General features: G+C 37.4%; 1 protein-coding gene across 15 annotated transcripts in view; it reads right to left on the bottom strand.

Annotated features, from left to right (window-relative positions):
- Positions 1–27778, bottom strand: part of HDAC9 (histone deacetylase 9) — a 604670-nt gene that overhangs the window by 85579 nt on the left and 491313 nt on the right. For all 15 annotated transcript variants that reach the window (XM_028490082.2, XM_055085027.1, XM_055085034.1 and 12 more), the window contains one exon: positions 9258–9391. In XM_028490082.2, coding sequence (XP_028345883.1) covers positions 9258–9391 — 134 coding nt within the window. The remainder of the gene's footprint in view (positions 1–9257; positions 9392–27778) is intronic.

The following is a 27778-nucleotide window of genomic DNA, read 5'->3' as shown; positions in this document are numbered from 1 at the left end:
GGTGTTGAATTTTGTGAAAAGCTTTCTCTGCATCTATTGAGATGATCATATGGTTTTTCTCCTTCAGTTTGTTAATATGGTGTATCACATTGATCGATTTGCGTATATTGAAGAATCCTTGCATTCCTGGAATAAACCCCACTTGATCATGGTGTATGATCCTTTTAATGTGCTGTTGGATTCTGATTGCTAGTATTTTGTTGAGGATTTTTACATCTACGTTCATCTGTGATATTGGCCTGTAGTCTTCTTTCTTTGTGACATCTTTGTCTGGTTTTGGCATCAGGGTGATGGTGGCAGATACTTGATACTTGATACTTGATACACTTTCACTTTTCTTAATTTTACCAAGGCTTGATTTGTGACCCAAGTTATAATCTATCCTGGAGAATGTTCCACGAGCACTTGAGAAGAAAGTGTATCCTGTTGTTTTTGGATGGAATGTCCTATAAATAACAATTAAGTCCATCTTGTTCAATGTATCATTTAAAGCTTGTGTTTCCTTATTTATTTTTATTTTGGATGATCTGTCCATTGGTGAATGTGGGGCTGTTCAAGTCCCTTACTATGATTATGTTACTGTCAATTTCCTCTTTTATGGCTGTTTGTATTTGCCTTATGTATTGAGGGGCTTCTATGTTGGGTGCATAAATATTTACAATTGTTATATCTTCTTCTTGGATTGATCCCTTGATCCTTATGTAGTGTCCTTCTTTGTCACTTGTAATAGTCTTTATTTTAAAGTCTATTTTGTCTGATATGAGAATTGCTACTCCAGCTTTCTTTTGATTTCCATTTGCATGGAATATCTTTTTCCATCCCCTCACTTTCAGTCTGTATGTGTCCCTAGGTCTGAAGTGGGTCTCTTGTAGACAGCATATAGATGGGTCTTGTTTTTGTATCCATTCAGCCAGTCTGTGTCTTTTGGTGGGAGCATTTAATCCATTTACATTTAAGGTAATTATCGATATGTATGGTCCTATTACCATTTACTGAATTGTTTCGGGTTGTTCTTGTAGGTCTTTTCCTTCTCTTGTGTTTCTTGCCTAGAGAAGTTCCTTTAGCATTTGTTGTAAAGCTGGTTTGGTGGTGCTGAACTCTCTCAGCTTTTGCTTGTCTGTAAAGGTTTTAATTTCTCCATCAAATCTGAATGAGATCCTTGCCGGGTAGAGTAATCTTGGTTGTAGGTTTTTTTCCTTCATCACTTTAAATATGTCCTGCAACTCCCTTCTGGCCTGTAGCATTTCTGCTGAAAGATCAGATGTTAACCTTATGGGGATTCCTTTGTGTGTTATTTGTTGTTTTTCCCTTGCTGCTTTTAATATGTTTTCTTTGTATTTAATTTTTGACAGTTTGATTATTATGTGTCTTGGCGTGTTTATCCTTGGGTTTATCCTGTATGGGACTCTCTGTGCTTCCTGGACTTGATTGACTATTTCCTTTCCTATATTAGGGAAGTTGTGGTGTGTTTTCCTGTCTTCTCATTTTGCTTAACTTACTGTGTTTGGGGTCTCCTTTTCACAGGCCTCAGGTTCGTAGTTCCTGTTGTTTTCGGTGTCTGTCCCCTGTGGCTAAAGTTGGTTCAGTGGGTTGTGTAGGCTTCCTGTTGGAGGGGAATAGTGGCTGTGTTCTGGTGGATGAGGCTGGATCTTGTCTTTCTGGTGGGCAGGTCCACATCTGGTGGTGTGTTTTGGGGTGTCTGTGGCCTTATTTTGTTTTTAGGCAGCCTCTCTGCTAATGGGTGTTGTTGTTTTCCTGTCTTGCTAGTTGTTTGGCATAGGGTGTCCATCACTGTAGCTTGCTGGTCGTTGAGTGAAGCTGGGTGTTGGTGTTGAGGTGGAGATCTCTGGGAGATTTTCACCATTTGATATTACGTGGAGCTAGGAGGTCTCTTGTGGACCAGTGTCCTGAAGTTGACTCTCCCACCTCAGACGGACAGCACTCACTCCTGGCTGCAGCACCAAGAGCCTTTCATCCACACGGCTCAGAATAAAAGGGAGGAAAAGTAGAAAGAAAGAAAGTAAGAAAGAAAGAAAGAAAGAAAGAAAGAAAGAAAGAAAGAAAGAAAGAAAGAAAGAAAAGAAGAAAGAAAGAAAAAGGAAAGAAAGAAAGAGGATAAAATAAAGTTATTAAAATAAAAAATAATTATTAAGAAGAAAAATTTTTTTAAGTTAAAAAAAAAGGACAGTCAGAACCCTAGGACAAATGGTGAAAGCAAAGTTATACAGACAAGATCTCACACAGATGCACACACATACACTCTCACAGAAAGAGAAAAAGGGGAAAAAATATATATCTTGCTCCCAAAGTCCACCTCCTCACACTGGGATGATTCGTTGTCTATTCAGGTATTCCACAGATGCAGGGTACATCAAGTTGATTGTGGAGTTTTAATCTGCTGCTTCTGAGGGGGCGGGAGGCAGGGGATAAAATAATAAGATAAAATAAAATAAAGTTATTAAAATAAAAAATAATTATTAAGAAAAAAATTTTTTTAAGTAAAAAAAAAAAACAAAAAACGGACGGACAGAACCCTAGGACAAATGGTGAAAGCAAAGCTATACAGACGAAATCTCAAACAGAAGCATATACATATACACTCACAAAAAGAGGAAAAGGGGAAAAAAATAATATATCTTGCTCTCAAAGTCCACCTCCTCAAGTTGGGATGATTCGTTGTCTATTCAGGTATTCCACAGATGCAGTGTACATCAAATTGATTGTGGAGATTTAATCTACTGCTCCTGAGGCTGCTGGGAGAAATTTCCCTTTCTCTTCTTTGTTCGCACAGCTCCTGGGTTTCAGCTTTGGATTTGGCCCCGACTCTGCGTGTAGGTCACCGGAGGGTGTCTGTTCTTCGCTCAGACAGGACAGGGTTAAAGGAGCAGCTGATTCGGGTTCTCTGGCTCACTGAGGCTGGGGGAAGGGAGGGAGGGGCATGGAGTGTGGGGCGAGTCTGTGGCAGCAGAGGCCGGCGTGACGTTGCACCAGCCTGAGGCGCGCCCTGCGTTCTCCCAGGGAAGTTGTCCCTGGATCACGGGACCCTTTGCAGTGGCGGGCTGCACAGGCTCCCGGGAGGGGAGGTGTGGAGAGTGACCTGTGCTTGCACACAGGCTTCTTGGTGGCGGGAGTAGCAGCCTTAGCGTCTCATGCCTGTCTCTGGGGTCTGCGCTGTTAGCCGCGGCTCATGCCCGTCTCTGAAGCTCCTTTAAGTGGCACTCTTAATCCCCTCTCCTCTTGCACCAGGAAACAAAGAGGGAAGAAAAAGTCTCTTGCCTATTCGGCAGGTCCAGACTTTTTCCCGGAGTCCCTCCCGGCTAGCCGTGGCACACTAACCCCTTCAGGCTGTGTTCGCGCCGCCAGTCCTCTCCCTGGGATCCAACTGAAGCCCGAGCCTCAGCTCCCAGCCCCACCCGCCCCGGCGGGTGAGCAGACAAGCCTCTCGGGTTGGTGAGTGACAGTCGGCACCGATCCTCCGTGCAGGAATCTCTCTGCTTTGTCCTCTGCACCCCTGTTGCTGTGCTCTCCTCCGTGGCTCCGAAGCTTCCCCCCCTCCGCCACCCGCAGTCTCCGCCCGTGAAGGGGCTTCTAGTTTGTGGAAACCTTTCCCCCTTCACAGCTCCCTCCCACTGGTGCAGGTCCCGTCCCTATTCTTTTGTCTCTGTTTTTTCCTTTTTTTTTTTGCCCTACCCAGGTACGTGGGGAGTTTCTTGCCTTTTGGGAGGTCTGAGGTCTTCTGCCAGCGTTCAGTGGGTGTTCTGTAGGAGTTGTTCCACGTGTAGATGTATTTCTGATGTATCTGTGGGGAGGAAGGTGATCTCCGTGTCTTACTCTTCCGCCATCTTTCCTGAAGAGCCATGAGTGGATTTTTTCAACAGAAAACTTGCAGACCATAAGTGAATGGGATCATATATTCAAAGTGTAGTAAAAAAAAAACTGCCAACCAAGAATACTTCACCCAGCAAAGCTGTCCTTAAGAATTCAAGGAGAGATAAAGCTTTGAAGAGAAACAAAAGCTAAAGTGTTCATCACCAGTAGATTTGCCTTACAAGATATGTTAAAGGGAGTTCTTCAAGCTGAACTAAAGGATGCTAACTAGTAACATGAAAACATAAAAGTATATAATACTCACTAGTAAAGTATATATATATTATATATATATACACACACACACATACATGTATGTATATACATACATGTATATATATTTTTATAATTAAATTCAGAATACTCATATTGTAATGGTGGTGGGTAAATCACTTATAACTCTAGTGTAAAGGTTAAAAGACTGAAGTATTAAAAATAATCCATAACTACAGTAAATTTTAATGATTACACAATATAAAAATGTATATTTTGACATCAAAAACATAAATTGTGGGAGGAAAGTATAAAAATGTAGAGCTTTTCTAAGCATTAAAAATTAAGATGTTATTGGCTTAAAATATTATACACTATTAAAACTATAAGAAGTTTTATGTAAGCCTAATGGTAACCACAAAGCAAAAACCTACATTAGATATGAAAAAGATAAAGAGAAGGGAATCAAAACATACCACTACACAAAATCATCAATTCACAAATGGAAGACAGCAAGAGAGGAAAAACAGAACTACGAAACAGCCAGGAAACAACAAGATGGCAACATAAGCCCATATATATCAATAACTTCTTTAAATTTAACGGACTAAATTCTCCAGTCGAAAGATATAGAGTTGCTGAATGATTAAAAAAACAAGGCTGAACTACATGCTGTCTACAAGAGAATCACTTCAGGTTTAAGGACACACAGGCTGAAAGTGAAGGGATGGAAAATATATGTCAAGCCAATGGAAACAAAAAGCAGGGCAGGTATACTTATATCAGAAAAAATAAACTTTAACCCCCAAACTGTAATATAAGACAAAGAAGATCATTATAAAATGACAAAGGTGTCAATTCACCAAGAGGATATAACACAACAGATAGCTTAGATAGAAAATCAATAACGAAACACTGAACTTAAACTACATTAGATGGCATAGACCTAACAGACATATACAGATCATTCCATCCAACAGCAGCAGAATATACATTCTTCTTAAGCACACATGGAACATTCTCCTGGAGAGATAATACAGTAGGCCACAAAACCAGTCTTAGCAAATTTTAAAAGACTGAAATCATCCCAATTATTTTTTCTGACCACAATAGCATGAAACTAGAAATCAATTACAAGAAAACACTGGAAAATTCACAAATAGATAGTAATTTAATAACATGCTACTGAACAATCAATATGTCAAAGAAGAAATCAAAAGAAATAAAATAAATCTTGAGACAAATGAGAATGGAAACACAAAATACCAAAACGTATGGCATGCAGCTAAAGCCATTCTAAGAGAGAAGTTTATAGTGATAAATGCTTACATTAAGAAAAAAGAAAGACCTCAACAAAACAACCTAACTTTACGCCACAAGAAACTAAAAAGTGAAGAATAAACTAAGGCCAAATTAGTAGAAAGAAGGAAACAACAAAGATTGGAGTGGAAATAAATAAAATAGAGATTAAAAAGACAATAGAAAAAATCAATAAAACGCTTGTTTTATGAAAAGATAAACAAAACTGATAAACTTTTACCTAGACTAAGAAAAAATGAGAAAAGCCTCAACTAATAATGCATGAGGAGACAGTACAATTCATAACAGAAACACAAGGGAACATAAGAAACTACTACGAACAATTATGTGCCAACAAATTAAATAACTTAGAAGAAATGGATAAACTTCTAGAAACAAAAAACGCATCAAGATTGAAAAATGAAGCAATAGAAAATCTGAACAAATTACTAGTAAGGAGATTGAATTAGTAATCAAAAACCTCCCAACCAAGAAAAATCCAGAATCAGATGGCTTCACTGGTGAATTCCATCAAATATTAAAGAAGAAGTAATACCAATCTTTCTCAAACTCATCCAAAGAATTGAAGAGGAGGTAAGATGTCCAAACTCATTTTTGGAGGTCATCATTTCCTTGATACCAAAGCCAGTAAAGAACACTACAAGGAGAGAAATTACAGGCCAATATCCCTGATGAATAGAGATCAAATATCCTCAACAAAATATGAGCAAACTGAATTCAACAGTACATTAAAAGGATCATATGCCATGATTAAGTGGGGTTTATTCCTGGGATGCAAGCGTAGTTCATCATCTGTAAATAAATAAATGCAATAAGCTACATCAACAAAATGAAGGATAAAGATTATATAATCATCTTAATAGATGCAGACAAAGCATTTAACAAAATTCAACATCCTTTCATGAAAAAAACTCTCAATAAATTTGGTATAGAAGGAAGGTACCTCAACATAATAAGTCCCGTATATGATAAACTCACAGCTAACATCATACTCAATGCTGAAAAGCTGAAAAATTTTCCTCTAAGTTTAGAAACATGATAAGGATACCCAGTCCTGTCACTGTTATTCAATATAGTACTGTAAGTAAATACTATCTAAAGCAATCAGGCAAGAAAAAGAAATAAAAGGCATCCAAATCAGAAAGCAAGAAGTAAAACTGTTACTATTACAGATGACATGATACATATAGAATGCCACCAAACAGCTGTTAAAACTAAATGAATTCAGCAAAGTTGCAGGATAAAAAAATCAACACAGAAAAATCAGTCATTATTCTGTACACTAACAATTAGCTATCTGAAAAAGAAATAAAGAAAACAAAATCTCATTTACAATGGCATCAAAAACAAACTACTCAGGAATAAATTTATCCAAGGAAGTGAGAGATCTATACACAAAAATCTTTAAGACATTGATAAAGGAAATTGAAGACACAAATAAATGGAAAGATATCCTAGGTTCATGGAACAGGAAGGTTAATATAATTAAAATGTCCATAATACCCAAGGTGAGCTATAAATTCAATGCAATACTTACCAAAAGGCATTTTTCACAGCAATAGAAAAAAAATCCTAAAACTCATATGAAACCACAAAAGAACTCCAAATAGCCAATGCAATCTTGAGAAGGAAGAATAATGCTGGAGTTATCACATTTCCTGATTTCAAACTATATTACAAGTAATCAACACAGTATGATATTGTCATTAAAAACAGACATATAGGGGGCTTCCCTGGTGGCGCAGCGGTTGCGCGTCCGCCTGCCGATGCAGGGGAACCGGGTTCGCGCCTCGGTCTGGGAGGATCCCACATGCCGCGGAGCGGCTGGGCCCGTGAGCCATGGCCGCTGGGCCTGTGCGTCCGGAGCCTGTGCTCCGCAACGGGGGAGGCCACAGCAGAGGGAGGCCCGCATACCACAAAAAAAAAAAAAAAAAAAAAAAAAAAACAGACATATAGATTAATAGAACAGAAGAGAGATCCCAGAGATACACCCATTAATTAATCTTCAGGAAAGGAACCAGGAATATACAATGGGGAAAGAATAGTGTCTTCAATAAATGGTGTTGGCAAAACTGGATAGCCAGATGCAAAAAATGAAACTGGATCCCTATCTTATACACAAAAGCAATTCAAAATTGATTAAAGACATAAATGTAAGACTTGAAATCATAAAACTCTTAGAAGAAAACATAGGGGGTAAGCTCCTTGACATCGCTGTTGGCAATGGTTATTTGGATTTGAGAACAAAAGAAAAGACAACAAAAGCAAAAATAAACAAGTGGGACTACCTCAAACTAAAAAGCTTCTGCACAGCAATGGTAATCATCAATAAAATGAAAAGGCAACCCATGGAATGGGAAAAAGTATTTACCACATATCCAATAAGAGGTTAGAATCCAAAATATACAAGGAATTCATACAACTCAATAGCAAAACGAACAAACAAACAAACAAAACCAAATACCACAATTCAAAATGGGCAAAGGACCTGAATATGTGTTTTTCCAAAGAAGACATACAAATGGCCAACATGTACACGAAAAGGTATTCAACATCATTAATGATCAGGAAAATGCAAATCAAACCATAATGAGATACTTCCTCACATATTGTTAGGACGTGTATTATCAAAAAGGGAAGAGATAAATGCTGGTAAGGATGCTGGGAAAAGGGAACCCTTGTGCATTCTTGGTAGTATAGTCACTATGGAAAACAGCAGGAGGTCCCTCAAGAAATTAAAAATAGAACTACCATATGACCCAGGAATCTCACTTCTGGGTAAATATCCAAAGGAAATGAAATCACTATTTCATTATCTCAAAGAGATATCTGAACTGCTAAATTTATTGCAGCACTATTCACAATAGTCAAGGTTTGGAAACAATGTAGGTGTCCATCCACAGATGAATGGATAAAGAAAATGTAATACACACACAGCCACAAACACAGACACAATAGAATATTCTGCAATCTTAAAAAAAAGAATGAAATTCTGTCTTTTGTGACAACATGGATGAACATGGATGGTATTATGCCAAGTGAAATAAGCCATACAGAGAAAAAAAAAACTACATGGTATCACTTATGTAGAACCAAAAACAAACAAACAAAATAGTTGAACTCATAGAAACAGAGGGTAGAATGGTGGTTGCCAGGAGCTGGGTGGTAGGCGGAATAAGGAGAGGTTGGTAAAAGTTTTTAAACTTTCACTTATAAGATGAATAAGGCTTGAGGATGTAATGTATAACATGGTGAATATAACTGATAATACTGTCTTGTATAATTAAATTTTCTAAGAGAGTAGAACAAGTATTTTCATCAAAAAAAAAAGTATGTGAGGTGATGAATGTGTTAAATGAACTCAATGGAGGGAATCATTTTACAATGTATATGCATATCAAATCATAACTGTATATGTTAGATATATATATAATAATTTTATTTGCCAATTATACGTTAATAAAGCTGAAAAAATATTTTTCAAAAGCTTTTCTTCCCCCCTGAACTGACATAATGCTACAGAAAATACTTAGAGAACTTTTCTTTGAGCTATTTCATTTTCAGTGTTTCAAAGCTCATTAGCCGGATCAATATACAAACCATTTCCTCCCAAGGGTTATCTTTACTTATTTATTGAGGTCTGCCAATAACCTGATCGAGCGGAGTATTATATGGATTCCATATAGCATATAACATGAGAACATGTAAACTTTTCTTATCTAAGGCTTGCCTTCTTCCTTAAAATTGTAAGAGCTACATTGTGTTTTCTGAGTTCATGTGATTTTAAAAGACAAAAAATATGCATGCATACATTCCTGGTCCTTTACCCCTACTCTTTTGTACTTTTAGTTTTTTACCTCATTTCCTAGAAGGGCATTTACACAGGCTTCTGATGCATCGCAGATGGCTGTGAGATCATGTCCTCCTTCTAGAGCCAACACCACATGTCCATCAGCCAGTGTCATCAATTGCTTCGTCAAATGACCAAAGCCTAACATAATGCAAACAGAACATTTCAAAGTATAAATTAAAAGTTAACTGACCACTAGAATCTAATATTGATTGAGCATTTATTCTGCATATGTCCTTTCTCAGCACTTCCCATGTGCTAACTTGTTTAATACTCACAATAACTTGATAAATTAGGTCCTATTAGTATCTCTATTTAACAAATGAGGGCACCAAAACCCAAGATCCCACAGCTAAGAAGTATCACAACTAAGATTTGCAACAGTCGTTTTGGTTCTTCACCAGTGCACATTACTGCCTTTCACAACACATTCTATGTGTACCTGGATGAAAAACTTGAATAGTGTTTGGCTGTTAATAAGGTAAACAATTCCGTTTGCTTAATATTTCTTTCCTGTGTCCATCATCTGCCTTCATTATAAAAGGAAGTTTTCTATGTATCACCTCAAAGTACTTAACTATCACATTAGATTTTACAGACATTCTTTTACTATGAAATAGTTGATAAATGCAAAAAATAACATCTATTTATGTTATAAAGTATAATATGACAAACACCTGGTCACTCACCTTCCAATTTAAGGAAAATACTTCTGAAGCCCCCTGTATGCTTCTCTCTAATAACATAATTCCTCCTCACTATGGGAAATCAGGATCCTGAGTTTATGTTTATAACTCCTTTGCTTTCCATTGTTAATTTGCTTATTTTGGAACTTTATAAAAATGGTTTTATACTTTTGCACCTTGCTCTTTTCGCACATTTTGTTAGCTCATCTCTGTTGATACATGTAGCTACAGTTCTATGCTGTCTAGTAGGCCATTTAACGAGTATAGAAGAATTTATTACCCATTCTCCTGTTGACAAATATTTAGGTTTTGTGTTATTACAAAAAATGCCCCTATGGGACTTCCCTCAAGGTCCGGTGGTTAGGACTCTGTGCTTTCACTGCCGTGGGCCCGGGGTTCCATCCCTGGTCAGGGGAACTAAGATCCCACAAGACATGTAGTGCGGCCAAAAAAAAAAAATGCCCCATGAACATTCTTATACCAGTCTTCTGGTGTACATGTGCAAGAGCAGAGGGAAATTGTCATGACTTAAAACCTGCTAAATAATACCAGATCATTTCCAAAGGACTATTATCAATCCCCACTCTGAGAAGCAGTATATATTAGAATCCCAGTTTAGTCACATCCTTGCCGCCATTTGGTATGATTTGCCAACTGGGTGGATGAATGATAGCATCTTACTGTGGTTTCATTCAGTATAAGGAGGAACCTTTCTATTTCTACTCCAAATTAGAGTTTTTATTATAAACAGATGTTGAATTTAATTATTTTACTATACCAAATGAGATGGTTTTTCTCCTATAATTTCATAGTGTTGTGAGTTACATTAATATTTCAAATATTTAGCCATCATTGAATTTATGAAATAAGTTTGGTTGTGATATATTATCTTTTTTATACAAAGCTGGATTTGTTTGACTAATGCTTTGTTTAGAATTTTTTTTCACCTATGTTTATAAAAGGGGTTAATCTATAAATTTCCATTCTTTTATTGACCATGTTGAATTTTATTATGGTCAGACCCTCTTTTTCTATTATTTGACCCTAGAATGTTGGGTAGAAATCTTCTGTAAAACCATGTGACTCTTGTGTTTTCTTTGAGGAAGATTTTTATCTATTGAGAATTTCTTTAGGGATTAGAGGACTATTTGTGTTTTCAATATCTTCCTAAGTTATATTTTTCTAGAAATTTCTATCTTTTGTGTTCAAACTTATTCAGTAAAGTTATTTATAACCTTTATTATCATATGTTGGAACTCCAATTAGATGTAGTCATTGTTACTGTATTCTCAACATCTCTGAAGGTTTCTTTCATATTCTTTCTGTCCTGCATTATGTGTACTTTTATTTCAGATCTATCTTCCAGACTTTCTCTCTCCAGATGTATCTAATCTGTTATTTATACTTCTACAGATATTTTCATTTCAGTGATTACATTGTTCAAGTCTAGATGTTCTATTTGGTTATATTTCATAACTTCCTAGTCATTTTTATAGTTTCTTACTTTTGGTTCATGTTTTTATTTCTTTCTTTTATTTCTTTAGGCATAATTATTTTATTTTCTGTATCTGCTATTTGAAGTATTTATGGCTTAGTTTTACTATTTTTTGTTTCTGATGATTCAGCCTCATGATGTCTTAATTCTCCTTTGTTTTTTGAATTTTTTTGAGGTCATATTAATCAGAACTTTATATGTGAGAAAGCTTGGAAGCCTGAGTTGAATGTGATATTTATCTTTGAAACCTGAGTTGAGTGTGATTTTGTTTGCTTCTGCTGGATGGCTGAAACATTACCAACCAAGATCAATTTTAAATTCTTAGACTCAAGGGCTGTTTTTTGTTGTTGTTTTTTTTAATGCACAGATAATGTAAATATGGACCCCAAAACTTGATTACAAATTGACATAGAAAAACATATAGTTTTTTTTTCTTCCCTTTCCATTCCCTTCAAAATTCCCTCTACTGATAGCCATAGCTAAGATCAATTTGTTGTTTTACTCAGCAGTATTTCCTTTTCTCCTATTTATCCTTTCCTTTAGAGTTGGCCCTTTGACATTCCATTTTTTATTCTGGTCTCCAATCAGAACCCTTCCCTTCATAGACCCAAAGCGTTGACTCCCCTTTCTAGCAGTCTATTAATGTTCAAGCTTTCGCCAACTGAACACTTTGGGATAGCCCAGGGTGGCCAACAGCTATAGTATTTGCTCACTTTTCTTCATCTTTTTGGAAGTCATCCATAAATTTAAAAGAGTAGTCTTGATATTTTCATGTAGGAGTATTTCAGGATATGCAGTCACTCATATTGCCAAATGTAAATGTCTCTCAATTAGTATTTAAAAAATTTTAACATTTCATCAACCTGCTCAATTTCAGGCACTACTGAAAAAAAAAGGCTAAATGAAAATATATAAAACCATGTGTTCAGGCTTCCCTGGTGGCGCAGTGGTTGAGAATCTGCCTGCCAATGCAGGGGCCATGGGTTCAAGCCCTGGTCTGGGAAGATCCCACATGCCGCGGAGCAACTAGGACCAGGAGCCACAACTACTGAGCCTGTGCATCTGGAGCTTGTGCTCTGCAACAAGAGAGGCCATGACAGTGAGAGGCCCGCGCACCGCAATGAAGAGTGGCTCCTGCTCGCTGCAACTAGAGAAAGCCCTCGCACAGAAACGAAGACCCAACACAGCCAAAAATAAATAAATAAATAATTTTTTTTAAAAACAACCATGTGTTCATTATGGCATTTCATTTTTTTAATAGGCTTTAAGAACATGCAGGACATAAAAATTTAATTTTTAAAACAATTATATTTTTAAAGCAGTTAACAGATGTGTTGCTAACAGCATAACACATCTGGACTGGGCTCCCAGATTCTCAGATGCTCAGTGGCCCACAAGTTCTTGAATCGACTTGTTGAAAACAAGTGGCCAAGACTGTGGAGTAGGAAGACCCTGAGCTCACCTTCTCCCATGGGCACACAGAAATTACAACTATTTACAGAGCACCTATTGAGAAAAAAGACTAGAAGGATATCAGAAAAGATCTACAACTAAAGATATAAAGAAGGAACCACAATGAGATGGGTAGGAAGGGCAAAGATGTAGTATAGTCAAGACCCATATTCCTAGGTGGGCACCCACAGACAGGAGGATAATTACAATTACAGAGGTTCTCCCCAAGGAGCGAGGTGTCCAAGCCCCACATCGAGCTCTCCAGCCTGGGGGTCCTGCACTGGGAAGCCAAGATCCCAGAAAGTTTGGCTCTGAAGGGCAGTGGGGCTTACTTTGGGGAGAGCCAGAGGGCTGTGGGAAATAGACTCCACTCTTTTTTATTAATTAATTAATTTATTCATTTATTTATTTATTTTAAGCTGCATTGGGTCTTCGTTGCTGCGCGTAGGCTTTCTCTAGTTGCGGTGAGCGGGGGCTACTCTTTGTTGCGGTGCATGGGCTTCTCACTGCAGTGGCTTCTCTTGTTGTGGAGCACGGGCTCTAGGCACACAGGCTTCAGTAGTTGTGGCTCACGGGCTTAGTTGCTCCTCGGCATGTGGGATCTTCCCAGACCAGGGCTCGAACCCATGTCCCCTACATTGGCGGGCGGATTCTTATCCACTGCGCCACCAGGGAGGTCCCTAGACTCCAATCTTAAAGGCACACACAAAATCTTACACTCTCCAGGACCCACGGCAGAAACAGTAATTTGAAAGAAGCCTGAGTCAGACACACCTGCTGATCCTGGAGTAATAAGAGGGAGAAACCTACAAACAAGAATACTTTACCCAGCAAGGCTTTCATTCAGATTTGATGGAGAGATCAAAAGTTTTACAGACAAGGAGAAGCTAAAAGAGTTCAGCACCACCAAACCAGCTTTACAAGAAATGTTAAAAGGACTTCTCTATGTGAAAAAGAAAGGGCCATAACTAGAAATATGAAAATTATGAAAAGAAAAGTTTCATTGGTAAAGGCAAGTATATAGAAAAGGTAGTAAATTAGCCACGTATAAAGCTAGTAGTAAAGTTTAAAGACCAAAGAAGTAAAATAATCTATATCCACAATAAGTACTTAAGGGATACACAAAACAAAAAGATGTAAAATATTATGTCAAAAACAGTAAACGTGGGAAGGGGAGTTAGAATTCAGGGTTGTTAAAATGTGTTTGAACTTAAGAGATCAGTAACTTAAAATAATCATATTTATATTTAGACTGCTATATATAAACCTCATGGTAACCACAAACCAAAAATCTACAATAGATATGCACACAGAAAAGAGAAAGGAATTCAAACATAATTCTAAAGATACTCTTTTGGCTTTAAAAGACACATGAGACCCAATGCACTCAACAGATATATAGAGAAAAAGATATCAGGCTTGTGGTTATCAGAGGTGGGATTTAGGGGGAGGGGGAATTGCATGAAGGCAGTCAAAAGGTACATACTTCCAGTTATAAGATAAATAAGTACTACGGATGTAATGTACAGCATGATAAATCTAATTAACACTGCTGTGTGTCATATATGAAAACTGCTAAGAGAGTAAATCCTAAAAGTTCTCATTGCAAGGAAAATTTTTTTTCTATCTCTTTAATTTTACATCTACATATATGGGATGATGGATGTTCACTAAACTTACTGTGATAATCATTTCATGATTTATATAAGTCAATTTATTATGCTATACACTTAAACTTATACAATACTTGTATATCAATTATATCTCAAAAAAACTGGAAGGAAAGAAACCAAAACATTAACAAAATTAATAGACTTTTTAAGAGCAGTTTTGAGTTTATCGAAAATTTAAGCAGAAAGTACAGAGAGTTCCAATATACTACCCTACCCCCTTGCTGTGGTTTCCCCTATTAATAATATCTTGCATTAGTGTGGTACATTTGTTACAGGTGATGAACCAGTATTGATACATTATTGTTAACAAACGTCTATGACCAGGATTTACTCTTTGTGTTGTATAGTTCTATGGGCTTTGCAAACACATAAAGTCATGTATCCACCATTATAGCATCATACAGATTAGTTTCAAGGTCCTAAAATTTCCTGTGCTCCACCTATTCATCCCTTCTCTCCACCCCCCAATCCCTGCAAACCAATGATCTTTTTTGCCTCTATAGTTTTGTTACTCATTTTTTCAGTGTTTACATTAATTCAAATTTTTAGCTTCTTGTATTAACCATTCTAAAGTACGAGACTATTTCCTTCTCCCTCATTTATATAATACTTATAATATTTACAATATTTCTATATCCATGAAAACTTGAAAGAATTATCGCGAATGTGGAAATGCATGGTCTGCAAGCCTACCTAGGCTGCTTTCAACCCTAAACTTGTTCTTCTCTTAGGTATTGTGGGTTTCTGTTTGAAAAGAAAGTAAATTTTCAGGATAAGGTTGGTAGAAGTAATGCAAGTCTATAAAATTGCCAAGCAATGAGACCCTAAAGCCAAACTAAGTTGCTTCCATTTTAAAACAATGAAATAGTATCATCTTAATCCTTGGAATGCATTGAGATATCCACTCAATAAACCAGAGCTGTCCAGAATTTCAGCTCTGGTCTAGCACTTGAGGTTAACTATGAACAAGGTGAGTTCATTTCCCCATTACCTTGCAGCACTGCAATGTTGATTCTATCCACTTAGCTGCTATTTTGATGGAAGTCAAAATATTCACTTTATAATTACCTTATGTTTCTAAATACTTGGCAAAAACTATTCTAAAAAAGATTTAAAAATTAGGTGAAAACTGTTTTTAAGCGTTATTGTGTTTTTCACTTCTATGGACCTCATGATGATACCAATAAGAATCTTTTCCACAGGCCATTTAGGAATGAGGCTGAACACATTAAGCTCCACCTTCTGACCTGACTGCTATAAAAAGAACGGTCAGCTTACAGAAAATGTGTAATGCAGAGTTCTGATCCTAATGCTTAGAAACGTTCTTGGCCTAAGTCATGGTTAGTAGCACATAGTAAGTAATTCCATTCTAGAAGATAAATGAGCAAGAAATACTCATAATACTCATAGACAGATATTTCTGCTAATCATATTGTTAAATATTCTGAACAGCTTTTCCTGTAACCTAAACCATGGCTACAGTGATAACTTAAAAAGAGATAATAATAAATCAAGCCTGTATGCCACATCTTTCATACTGAAGGTTCCTAGCAATTGAGAATTCAATTATCTAAAGTTACTACTGAGCGGATCAAATCACATGAATTAAAAAAAAGGAGGTGGGGGGAGGGATAAAGTCTCAAATCTGATTTAAGTTCACTCTTTCCTTTGGGAATAAAAAAAAAAGTCCCGTAAAATACCAAATTTAGATGGGATAGTAAAAAGTGGAAGGAAAGAATGGAATGAAGCTAATCTTTGATCTCTATCCAAATTCCTCTTTCTTTTACCTACAGGGTTTATTTCCATTCACATGTTCCCCATGTGATCTCTGGAGCCACAGATTGAGGCAGCTGAACTCTGAGTTATCCTTGCACAAAACATTCAAGTGAAGTAAAGAAATAAAATTTCTATGAGGCCTAAGCTCTCTCTTCCCATCAAAGTAAGAAATTTAAGAATAACGTTTTACTTCTATTAACCTGAGTTCTACTGTGTCCATTACTGCTGTACATATATAAGAGGGATTAGGAAAGCTAAGTGTGGCTACCAATGTCAAGGTATTACTTTTCTGGACGTGAGAAAAAGAAGATTCAGTGGTGTGTGCGTGCGTGCGTGTATGTGTGTTTATTTGAGAGGTTTTGTAACATAATTTTAACGGGCATAATTACAAGTTTCATTTAATAGTTTTTACTTCCAGCTTCACAAAAGCACAAAAGCTCATCCTACTTGTCACAACAAACTGAACCTGCACAGCTGAAAAATTATAGCAGAGAGCATAGCTCCAGCAAGGTTTTCCTCAAGGAGGTTCAAGTGTCTGGACTGTGAGGGTTGATGGGGAAGAAGCGATCAAGTGAGAAAGTAAGTCTGCATAACACGGTGCATGTTGAGCTCAAGCAATTACAGATATGAAATGGGGTGGAACTGGGTTCTTAAGGTCCACATATACCTTTTGTTTCTGAATTTTTTTTAGAGGGTGGGGTACTTAGGGAGGATCCTTGTTGCCTAGGGCAGCAAGATGGGCAGGATCAGGTTAGTGACTGGAAATGATACATATTCAGTGAAAATCAGCCTCAGAAGTTGTCCCTACCATGTGCATTGACTATGACAGAATACTCTAAGAAATATTTTTCAAAGTGAAAGTTGGCACCTTAAGCTCTTCTGAGAAAATCTTCTAGAATGAGGCGTTAACAAAATACTATCACTACTACTTACTGTACTACTGCTACTGCCACTACACTAAAGAATACTATATATAACCTGGTTGTTTCAAAAAGCATTAAGCTAATTTAATTAAATCAGCATTATTATAAGCATAAGAAGGAAGGTACACTGTAACAAATCTTTTTTTTTTTTTTTGATGACCAAACATACTGAACTGGTAACTACCAAGACTGAGACACCACTGAGGAAGAGAATTGCAAGGGCATCTTCAGCTAGAAATCCTCTGATTCACTGGAAGCAAACTTAATTTTGTTGCTTCTGAAAAGAGTATTAAATAAGCAGTGACCAATTTCACTGTGATTTCCCGAAATTCTATGAGGGTTTATTTCTGCTAAAGAAGTCATATCGTGTCAGCCTTTTTATTAGGTTTGGAGAAATTGTTTGAAATGAAAAGTTGCTCTAGGAAGGCTCAAAGATTAAACTTTAGATATATATTTAATAACTAAGCCATAGGACACAAAAGGATTCACCCTTCAAAATGGCATGTCTCATATGCTTCTCCCTAATATTTCCCAAATAGTTCCCAGAATATTTGTAGTGCAAGGAAACAACCCTAACTTTATTTTAATTTCCATTTGAAAACAACTATTTTCAAAACAAAAATTAACACATGTTCATTGTGGAAAATGTGGAAATAGAAAAAAAAGGCAAATAAAATTATGTAATATATAACAAATATGATATATGTTGTTATATATTATATATATTTTAAATAAATAATAAATATTAATAAAATAATTATAATTTATATAATTATAAATCCAGTCCTACCAACCAGAAATAGCCAATCCCACTTTTGTGGTATTTCATGCTTATAGTTTTTGTGTATTTTAAAAATAAAACAGGATCATATTGTAATTTTTAAATTTACATTTACAAATACAAATACAGTGGAAAACATGTTTCATATACTCTGCAATATCATTTTAAATGTATTAATATACCAACTAATTCCCTGTTTTTAGATATTAAATTATTACTAGTTTTCAGCTTTATATATAAGGCTGCAAATAATATCCTCCTGTATGGCTGAAGCACTTATCTGATTCTAGTGTTATTACGTATTATTATAGGATGAAAAGAGGCTTGCTTTTTTTTACTGCTAACTTTTCTTTTTTACCAGAGTATCAGATAGAACATAAATAGTAAAGCACATGATGGCAAGACAGGAATGAAGTTCCTAAACTTTATAAACTTCATTCATGTGCGTTCAGCAATGCCTGTTGTGGATAACTGAAACATTCTTATAGAAGCTTAGAGAAGTGAGATACTCTTAGAAAGTCTGTTTTTATTATGAAATTGAAAACATGTAGTGTATCAGAACTCTCTAGGGAGGCCAACACCAAGGGACTTCTGCTGTAGGTTGAAGAGGGACTTCTCTCCAACTGAGAGTGTAGTTAACCATTGCTATTTTGCCATCCTATAAAAATCACACTCTAGAATCAGCAGCCAACTCCCAAGAAAGGTAGGTACCTGGGTCATGATTCACTTGATTAATAAAGAAATAGTGACACAAAATGACTGATTAGAAATCATTTCACTTCTACTTGAAAATCTCCTAACTTTTCTGATATCAGTCTCCCATTCACTACAAGTGCTTCTTCACTATTATTTCCTATGTCTGCCGAGGAAAGCTTCAAGTAAACAAAGCAAGAATGACAGAGGCAATCCCCCACCCCATGGTGCCATTTAGCAGAGGTAGTAGAGTCAGCAGCAGTGACAGTCGCTCTAGAAATATTGACACCTAATACGTTACTGATTTATGTAATTTTTGTAACTCTTTCTGATATGGTAAAAAAAAGCCTCAATAACAGTTTTACTCCTTTTTTAACAGGTTAGTTTCATTTGGTCCTAAAATATTTGTGAAGACTTCATTGCAAACTCAATATAGTAGGGATCAATGGAGTCAGACATTTTTGTCCCGTTTTAATTTGCAATTTAATTTTGCACATCCACTGGCAAAATTTCCGTAGTTATGTCCAGGAAAGATCAACTGAAGAATGAATATACGGTAAAGTGTAATTACAAAAATTGTAGTCATTTTCCTCTCTAAACCCCTCAGTCATTAAGTTACCATGTTGTTCTTTAGGAAAATGCAGTCAAACTCAAGTTGAGAGAGAAGTTTGGGTAGCATGTGGCTGGCTCATGTATTGTGAGGCTCCCTAGCAGGACTTCAAAGCAGAAGCTGATTGTTGCAGATGGGAAGAATGGTCTCCACAGAAATACCTTTTTAAGAATTATGATGCTGTAATTCATATGGTAGGCACTTGTGATTCGTTCCTGATGATGTTGGGATCATTTAACCTACAAAACCATTGTCGCTACCATAAAATCCTTTCATCTGTAGCCAAAAAAGGTTTATTTCATGCAAATGAAAATTTTTCATTAAAGCATCACCTTAATAATGGGAAAGGTATATATTTTCTGGTCATGTTTAAAATGTAAATTTATGAACATATTTTGAAGATTCATTTCACGTTAAGATCTTTATTTATTTGATGTCCTAGGACTCTTTTCAAGTTCATTGAAACTGGAAATCAATTTTAGAAGAACTAAGGAGATTATTATCATTAAATCTTTCAGTTGGCTTATTCCAAGCAGCCCTATAAATATTGCATATGTTTTAAAGAAGGCACTTTCAAGTACAGTAAAAATCCTTTTACTGTTCCAATCAGTGATGCTCCAGGAAGTAACTTTATATTCTCAGCACCTTTTGAAAACAAATGAAGAGTTGGTTTGTATCCTAAACAAAATCTGGGACAAGAGAATACTTCAATGCCAATATTTTGGAAAAATGAAATTAAAAAATATTTATCCTCAGGAATTTCTGAGAATAAAATGGCAAGAAAAGTAGACTGGCATTTTGACCATCCATCCATCCATCCGTCCATCCATCCATGATCCATCTATCTACAAATCAACAGTTTATTTACTAAATGCCTACTATGTGCCATAGTTTTATATATAAATCTTATACTTCAAATACATGAACCTCAGTTTTCTCACCTGGACATATAACTACGGATTATTTATTCTACCTCACAGATTTGAAATAAGTATCTAATCATAAAAATCCACCTCAATATATATATAAACACAGTACATTGGACAGAACCTGGCACATAGCAGGTATTCAGTTTTTATATTTTTGAATACAAGAGTTTAACTGTAGAACTTAAGATCTAGTAATGAATTTTAAGATTAAATACTCCAATCCTTTTGCTTTAAGGTTGAGGAAACTAAGACTCAGAAAGGTCAATTATCAAGGCAAATAGTTAACTACAGAGTTGGGGTGAGAACCCAAAGCATTTCCCACTTTTCAGCCAACCCAATAGATATTAAGACTGCCCATTTTTTCAGACATGATTTCCAGTTCAAAAGGAACTTTAAAAAGAGTTCCTAGACACCAAATGGCTTTTACAAATCATTGCTTTGGTGTGTTAAGTGTAAATGATCCAGAAACGTGAATTAAATTTCCCTTAAAATACACAAGTATAAAACCGGTGAGGAGATAAAAATCCCTAGAAAATGATTTTGGATATCATAGGACCATTCCTTCCCACCCCTCAACAAAATTGTTTTTGCCAAACCCCAACTGCAATTTGATTTGCCAATCACTAGCTTTTACTGCTGTTTTCAATAATGCATTAAACACATGGGATCTATTCTCTCATCGACGCTCACGCAAAATTGGCCAAGTGGGATGGAACAAGAGCAGGACAGACTCATGCTAAGCAATGATGATCCCATTACAGTACTTTGCACTACTCAAATTCAACAAGTATTTACTGAGCACACACTCTAACAATAACTAGGGAAATACGTGGATGAATAAGATATAGTTCCTGCTTCCAGAGAAATTACATATAAGGGGCACGTAAACGGATAAATAAAATTTGACATAGAGAAAGATAATTGTTATAAAATAAACACATTTTTATAAAGCTTAATAGATGGAAGACATACATCTGTTTAGAAGAAACTCAGAAGATAATAGAGGACATATTCAAACATTTGCAGTGTTACGCATTTGTATATCTTTGCCTCAGCTTTCCACTTCTGATACAGGAACAGTCATGTTATTTAGTTTTAGTGAAATAATATATGTAAAATGCACCCACCCAGCACTTGACACATAGGCAATATCAATATCTATTACTTCCTCACCAGCCCATCAGCCCTCTTCATGATTCAAAAGCTCTCTTAGGTAAATGGGCAAAGTATTCTAAATGGTATCATTTTTTTCATTCATTTGGTTTTTCTACTAGTAAACTTAGTTGTAGAATTACTCAGTTATGCTCACATAGGACCATATATATTACAGTTCCAGACAGCAAAATTGGGAATGGAAAAATAAGTTTGGAGAACAGGAACCCATATTTCCAGATAATCCTACTCTTCAAAATTTTTTCGAAAAAATAAATTGCCAGAATTAATACGTTCAAATCTAGCACCTAGCTTGGTACATAGTAGATGCTCAGTACATGCTACTGAAAGAATGAATGAATATGGAATGAATGTATTCTATTTAAGTTTACTTAATTCCATTTCAATTAGATAGTATGGTAGGCGGAAATCTCAGAATGACCCACAATAACTTTTGCTCTGTATAATACAGTCTCCTCTGAGTGTGGATGAAATCTGTGCATATAATGTATACTCCTGTGATATGGCAAAAAGATGTTTCAGCTGACTTTGAGTAAATCAAAGGGAAGATTTCAGGCACTGTCGGGGGGAACTGGAGAGGGTTGGCTAAGATAATCTAATCGCATGAGCCCTTCAATTTTTTTTTTTTAATTAAAAAAAAAAGTTTTGGGGCCATGCCACGCAGCATGCAGGATCCTAGTTCCCAGATCAGGGATCAAACCCACGTCCCCTCCAGTGGAAGCACAGAGTCTCAACCACTGGACCGCCAGGGAAGTCCCGCAAGAGCCCTTTAAAAGCAGAGTTTTTCTCTAGCTGGTATTATAAGAAGAAGTTAGGGAGATTTGAAGCATGAGAAAGACTTGATGCACCACTGATGGTTTGAAAATGTAAGGGACCATGTGAGGAGGAATGTTGGTAGCTTCTAGCCAACAAGGAAATGGAGACCTCAGTTCTACAACTGCAAGGGACTAAATAAACTTAGAAGAGGATTGTTCCTTACAACCTCCAGCATAAGGAGCCAGCCTGGCTGATATTTTGATACCAACCTTGTAAGACCAGAAGCAGAGAACCCAGTTGAGTCTATGCAGACTTGTGACCTAACAGAACCGTGAGGTAATAAATGGATGGTGGGGCTTCCCTGGTGGAGCAGTGGTTAAGAATCTGCCTGCTAATGCAGGGGACACGGGTTCGAGCCCTGGTCTGGGAAGATCCCACATGCCGCGGAGCAACTAAGTCCATGAGCCACAACTACTGAGCCTGCACTCTAGAGCCAGCAAGCCACAACTACTGAAGCCTGTGTACCCAGAGCCCATGCTCCGCAACAAGACAAGCTACCGCAATGAGAAGCTCGTGCACCACAACAAAGAGTAGCCCCCGCTCACTGCAACTAGAGAAAGCCCGCGGGCAGCAATGAAGACCCAACACAGCCAAAAATAAATAAATAAATACATTAATTAATTAATTAATTTTAAAAGGATGGTGTTTTGAGTTAATAAATTTTCACATATCCCTGAATATGCTATAGGCGTAAGATAAATCGATAACAGAATAACAGTTCATGAGGTAAAATTGAAAGTGTAAGGAAAGTTGGAAGAGTAATGGTAACTACAACAATGAACAATTCTAAAATATTTATCCTGCGCCAGGTCCTGGGGTTCATACAGATGTTTCATTCAGTCCTCACACCAACATTATGAGGTAGCTACAGACAGTATCCAACTTTCTAGAGGGGCAAACAAAGAGAAGTTGAGTAACTTTCCCAAGGTCACACAACTAGAATATAGTAATGTCAGGACTCAGGCTTTAGACTCGAGGCGTTAACCACTGACCCTACTGCCTGTTTAAAATAAGTGAGAAGAGCCCCAAATAATTTTTTTAAAAACCCACACACATAAAGCATGTTTACTTTTCACTGAGAATAAGATGAAGTAACCAATGCATGTCACCATGTACCCAAAGGGTTCATCTGTCCCCGCTATTCTCCACCCATTTCCCCCACTAAGTGCCAATTGCCAGTATGCTGAGGAATAAGACACATACCTTGACAATGCCTGAACAAAGTGTCTGCTGGATCTGGAAAAAGCGGGTTGTTAGAAGAAAATAAGGTTATGATGAATTTTCAGTCATGATGAGATACTTCAAATAGAGTCAGTGCTGCTAGCTTCTCTGTTACCCTGAACCAAAGCCAAAATCTGTGGGTCACTTTGTTTAAAAGAACAGGAGAATCCCAGTCCTGGATGAACCCGGGTTTATGTAAATTAGGTGACCTTTTCCAGACAGAGAGATTTCTAGAACTGTGAACTCTTCTAAAGAACCAAGGGCTCTGTATGATCACTGGCCACGTCAAATTGGACATTGCAAGCCTTTTCTAACTAATGAATCTTGTGCTCAAGGAACTATGGGAGGGTTTATACAGCTGAAAGAGTGTACAAGTTAGGAGAAGACCCTGGGCCTGGAGATGGGCAAGCATCCCAGCAGAAAACTCTAGGCTCACTTTCAGAGAGCAGTGACCTCCATACACCAGCCACCCAACCACTTGTCGTTGGCTTCTCACATTTTTCAGGATTAAATTCAAAGCCTTCAAGACATGGTCTCTCTCTCCAGCTCCATCTTCTGTCATGTCCCCACATTTACTCTTCCCTTGACTTAAATGTAACTATTTATACAATTTGATGAACACAGCAACCAAACAATGCCCACAGTTCTGAGCTTCCACTGATGAAATGTCCTGTCCACATCCAGCTAACCCCTACTCACCTTTTAATTTAGTGTAAGCAACATCCTGAGCCCCCTGGGCAATGCAGACTTGTTCCTATGTGCCCCCTTCACACTGATTTCTCTCTATAGTCCTTAATTTGTGAGTTCACCCTACGAGGTTATAAACTGCAGGGACCACATCTTGCCTGGCTTTGTATATCCAATGCCTAGTACAGTGCTTGGCATTCTCAGTATGTTAATTAAATGACTGATGTATAAATAGTAGAGAGACCTGAAGCTGACTTTATAGACCTGGATGAATGTGTGTTAATAGCTAAAGTGTATGTGGAACTTATTGCAGGGTAGGCTCTTTACCACTTATTTAATGTTCAACACAGCTAACACGCACACACACACACACACACACACACACACACACAGATATGAAAGAGGTATTACCATTATTCTCAATTTAGAGATGGGAAGTAAACACAGAGAGGTTAAAGCACATTGTCCAAGGTAAAACAGCAAAGGTAGGATTTAAACCTTCTGGCTCTGGAGTCCACACTCTTAAATTACAATACCCAACTTTCTGGACTCAGGGCCCATGGTGATACTGGAGAGCAATTTTTGAAGAAAAGTAAAGAAAAGCAAAGCCCTGAAAAATGTCATGCTCTTATAATATACCTACTACAGAATAACTATTTTCTTTTCTTAATGTTTTTAAAAAAATACTGTGGCCAGTACACGTAAAAAATCTTTCTCAAAGTTCGGCTGGTGGAGCAGCCAGGGAAAATGTTTAGGTCCCAAGAAATACAACAAGCCACAAAGAAAACTCAAGTCCCTGTCACAGACTGTTTCTTACACAGTTCTATGAAACTTGTAAGGAATTTCATTAATTTAGTTTTACAGAGTGAAAGTAGAATACAGGAACTGTGCTTGCCAATGAGGATATAGTTTTGAGCATAACGAAGACAGTCCCTTTCCTTACATCACTTAGAAACTCATGTTAGTGAGAGCCACCATCACCAGGTACCATGCTATGTGTTTGAAACACATGATCTCATTTAATCATCACAGCTGCCCAAGTGGGAGAATGAGTTAAAAAGAAATTAACTTGCCCAAGCAACACAGACAATGGCAAAGCTGTAATAAGGAAGTGGCTTGCTGATTCCAGCACGTGTCCTTCAAACCTCTCAGCTGTGTTTGAATCCACATACTGAAGTACTAGTTCAATGTATTAATACAATCACGGCACCAACTGTGCCTGAATAACACTCCTCAAATGTTAATGACTGTTACCCATTCTTCTTAATCAAGCTTTAACTTACATTCATAAAAACGGATTTTCAGGAAAAAAAAAATCTACTTTGATTTTCTGATATTATCACTTCGAAAAGAAATATATTACTTGCCCCCCTGCTAAAACCCCTAATTCCTTTTCGAATTAACCCTTGGAACTAAGCTTGCTTTTCAACATTGGTACAGCATTAATTCATGATGGCACTCCCCAAATCCAGCTCAGATAATGATGGTCATGGCATTCTTGTAGTGACTACTGCCAAAAAGTTTATCTACTATACTTGTCCTTGTGGTTACTTCATGACTAATTGCTTTTTTTTAAAAAATAAATTTATTTATTTGTTTATTGGCTGTGTTGGGTCTTCCTTGCTGTGCGCGGGCTTTTCTCTAGTTGTGGCGAGCGGGGGCTAGCTTCGTTGCAGTGCGTGGGCTTCTCATTGAGGTGGCTTCTTTTGTTGCAGAGCACGGACTCTAGGCACACAGGCTTCAGTAGTTGCAGTACGCAGGCTCAGTAGTTGTGGTGCACGGGCTTAGTTGCTCCATGGCATGGGGGATCTTCCCGGACCAGGGCTCCAATCCATGTCTCAATGGACATAAATCTCATTGCCAAAAACATTTCCTTGGAATTCCATTTCCCAAATGACCCAGGTTTTTAATTTCAAGACAGAAATACCTGATTTTAAAAGATAAGTTTCTACCCTCAGGGCAAAACTGATGATTTCTTATTTTTCTTGCCATAAAAGGAGGTTCAGGAAGCCTCTGAATTATAGGTTTCAAGCAACCATTTAATTTAGATTAAATTAGACAGCAATTGTATGTTAAATAAATATGAAATGGCTCTGAATGTATTTATCAAAGATTAAGCATTCTGTAATACTTGGCTTCTATTACACATTTGTTATTGCTGATTTTTAAAATAAATCACCATTTAATTGAAATATTTAAAGAACATTTACAAAGGAAAGTATAGTATTTAGCAAAACCCATGAGAATCTAGTAAGACCAGTAAGGTAGCTCTTTAAAAAAAAAGTAGCCTATTCTCCAACATTGTGGTAGAAAATCTGTAGTGCAATTGTGGCCAGAATCCTATACAATCTTTATAAATGCCATGATTCAACTTGCCAACGTGCCAACATGAAACCAAAAGGTTTATTTTAAATATTTATTATCAAAGTAGTTTTGGTCTGTCATAGGCTCTTCCCACCTGCCATTAAAAAAAAATCATTAACTGAATTACAGGTAGATGACAATAGGAACTTCCTCCCATATCCATCAGTATATGAGTATAACTATCATTTTGGGGCGGGGGAGGAATGAAATATTCCAGAGTACACTGCATCGTGATTTTTATCCTGTACTTTTTTCCTGCTTTCCCAAGCTGGAGATGTGGAACATGAAAAAGGAGTCTTCCCTAGATCATGCTAGAGGTCTTGCATCTTAAGGCACAATGAGGCCCAATATCCAACTTACATAAGATACTCTAAAACGTGGCAAAAACAGAGTATTTCAGGGAGCGTGGTGGCTTTTTAGGTCAAATACTTCAAGGCACTTAAGAGATCTGAAAGATGACAAGACTGTAGCATTGAAGGTTGACAGAGTGAACTAAGCAGAGGCCAGTGTCAGAATGGGTAGATCAAAGATAAAGAGGAGTTTTCAGGACTTTGGGGACTAGCTAGGGGTCCAGCTAGTCCAAAGTCTGGACTACGTATCAGAATAAATGAAGGAGCATAATCTGCTGGTAATTCCAGAATCATTAGAACTGGGAGGTCATGGATGTCTTTCAATAAGAGTCTGTAATGAGGGACCTCTCTGGTGGTCCAGTGGTAAAGAATCTGCCTCACAATGCAGGGATGCGGGTTCGATCTCTGGTTGGGGAACGAAGATCCCACGTGCCGCGGAGCGACTAAGCCCGCACGCCATAACTACTGAGCTCATCCACCTCAGCTGGAGAGCCTGTGTGCCGCAAACTACAGAGCCCACAGGTCCTGGAGCTTGCACGCCACAACTAGAGAGAGAAAACCCACACGCCACAACTAGAGAGAAACCCGAGCGCATCGCAATGAAGAGCCTGTGCACCTCATCAAAGACCCCGCATGCTGCAATCAAGACCCGATGCAGCCAAAAATAAATAAAATTAATAAATAATAAATTTTTAAAAACGAAGGGCTTCCCTGGTGGCGCAGTGGTTGAGAGTCCGCCTGCCGATGCAGGGGACATGGGTTCGTGCCCCGGTCCGGGAAGATCCCACATGCTGCGGAGCGGCTGGGCCCGTGAGCCATGGCCGCTGAGCCTGCACGTCCGGAGCCTGTGCTCCTCAACGGGAGAGGCCACAACAGTGAGAGGCCCGCGTACCGCAAAA

The sequence above is a fragment of the Physeter macrocephalus genome, chromosome 5 (genome assembly GCF_002837175.3).
Source record: "Physeter macrocephalus isolate SW-GA chromosome 5, ASM283717v5, whole genome shotgun sequence".
In the NCBI taxonomy this organism is placed as follows: Eukaryota; Metazoa; Chordata; class Mammalia; order Artiodactyla; family Physeteridae; genus Physeter; species Physeter macrocephalus.
Note: the sequence above shows the minus strand (reverse complement) of the source record. Positions and strands in the feature narration are given on the sequence as shown.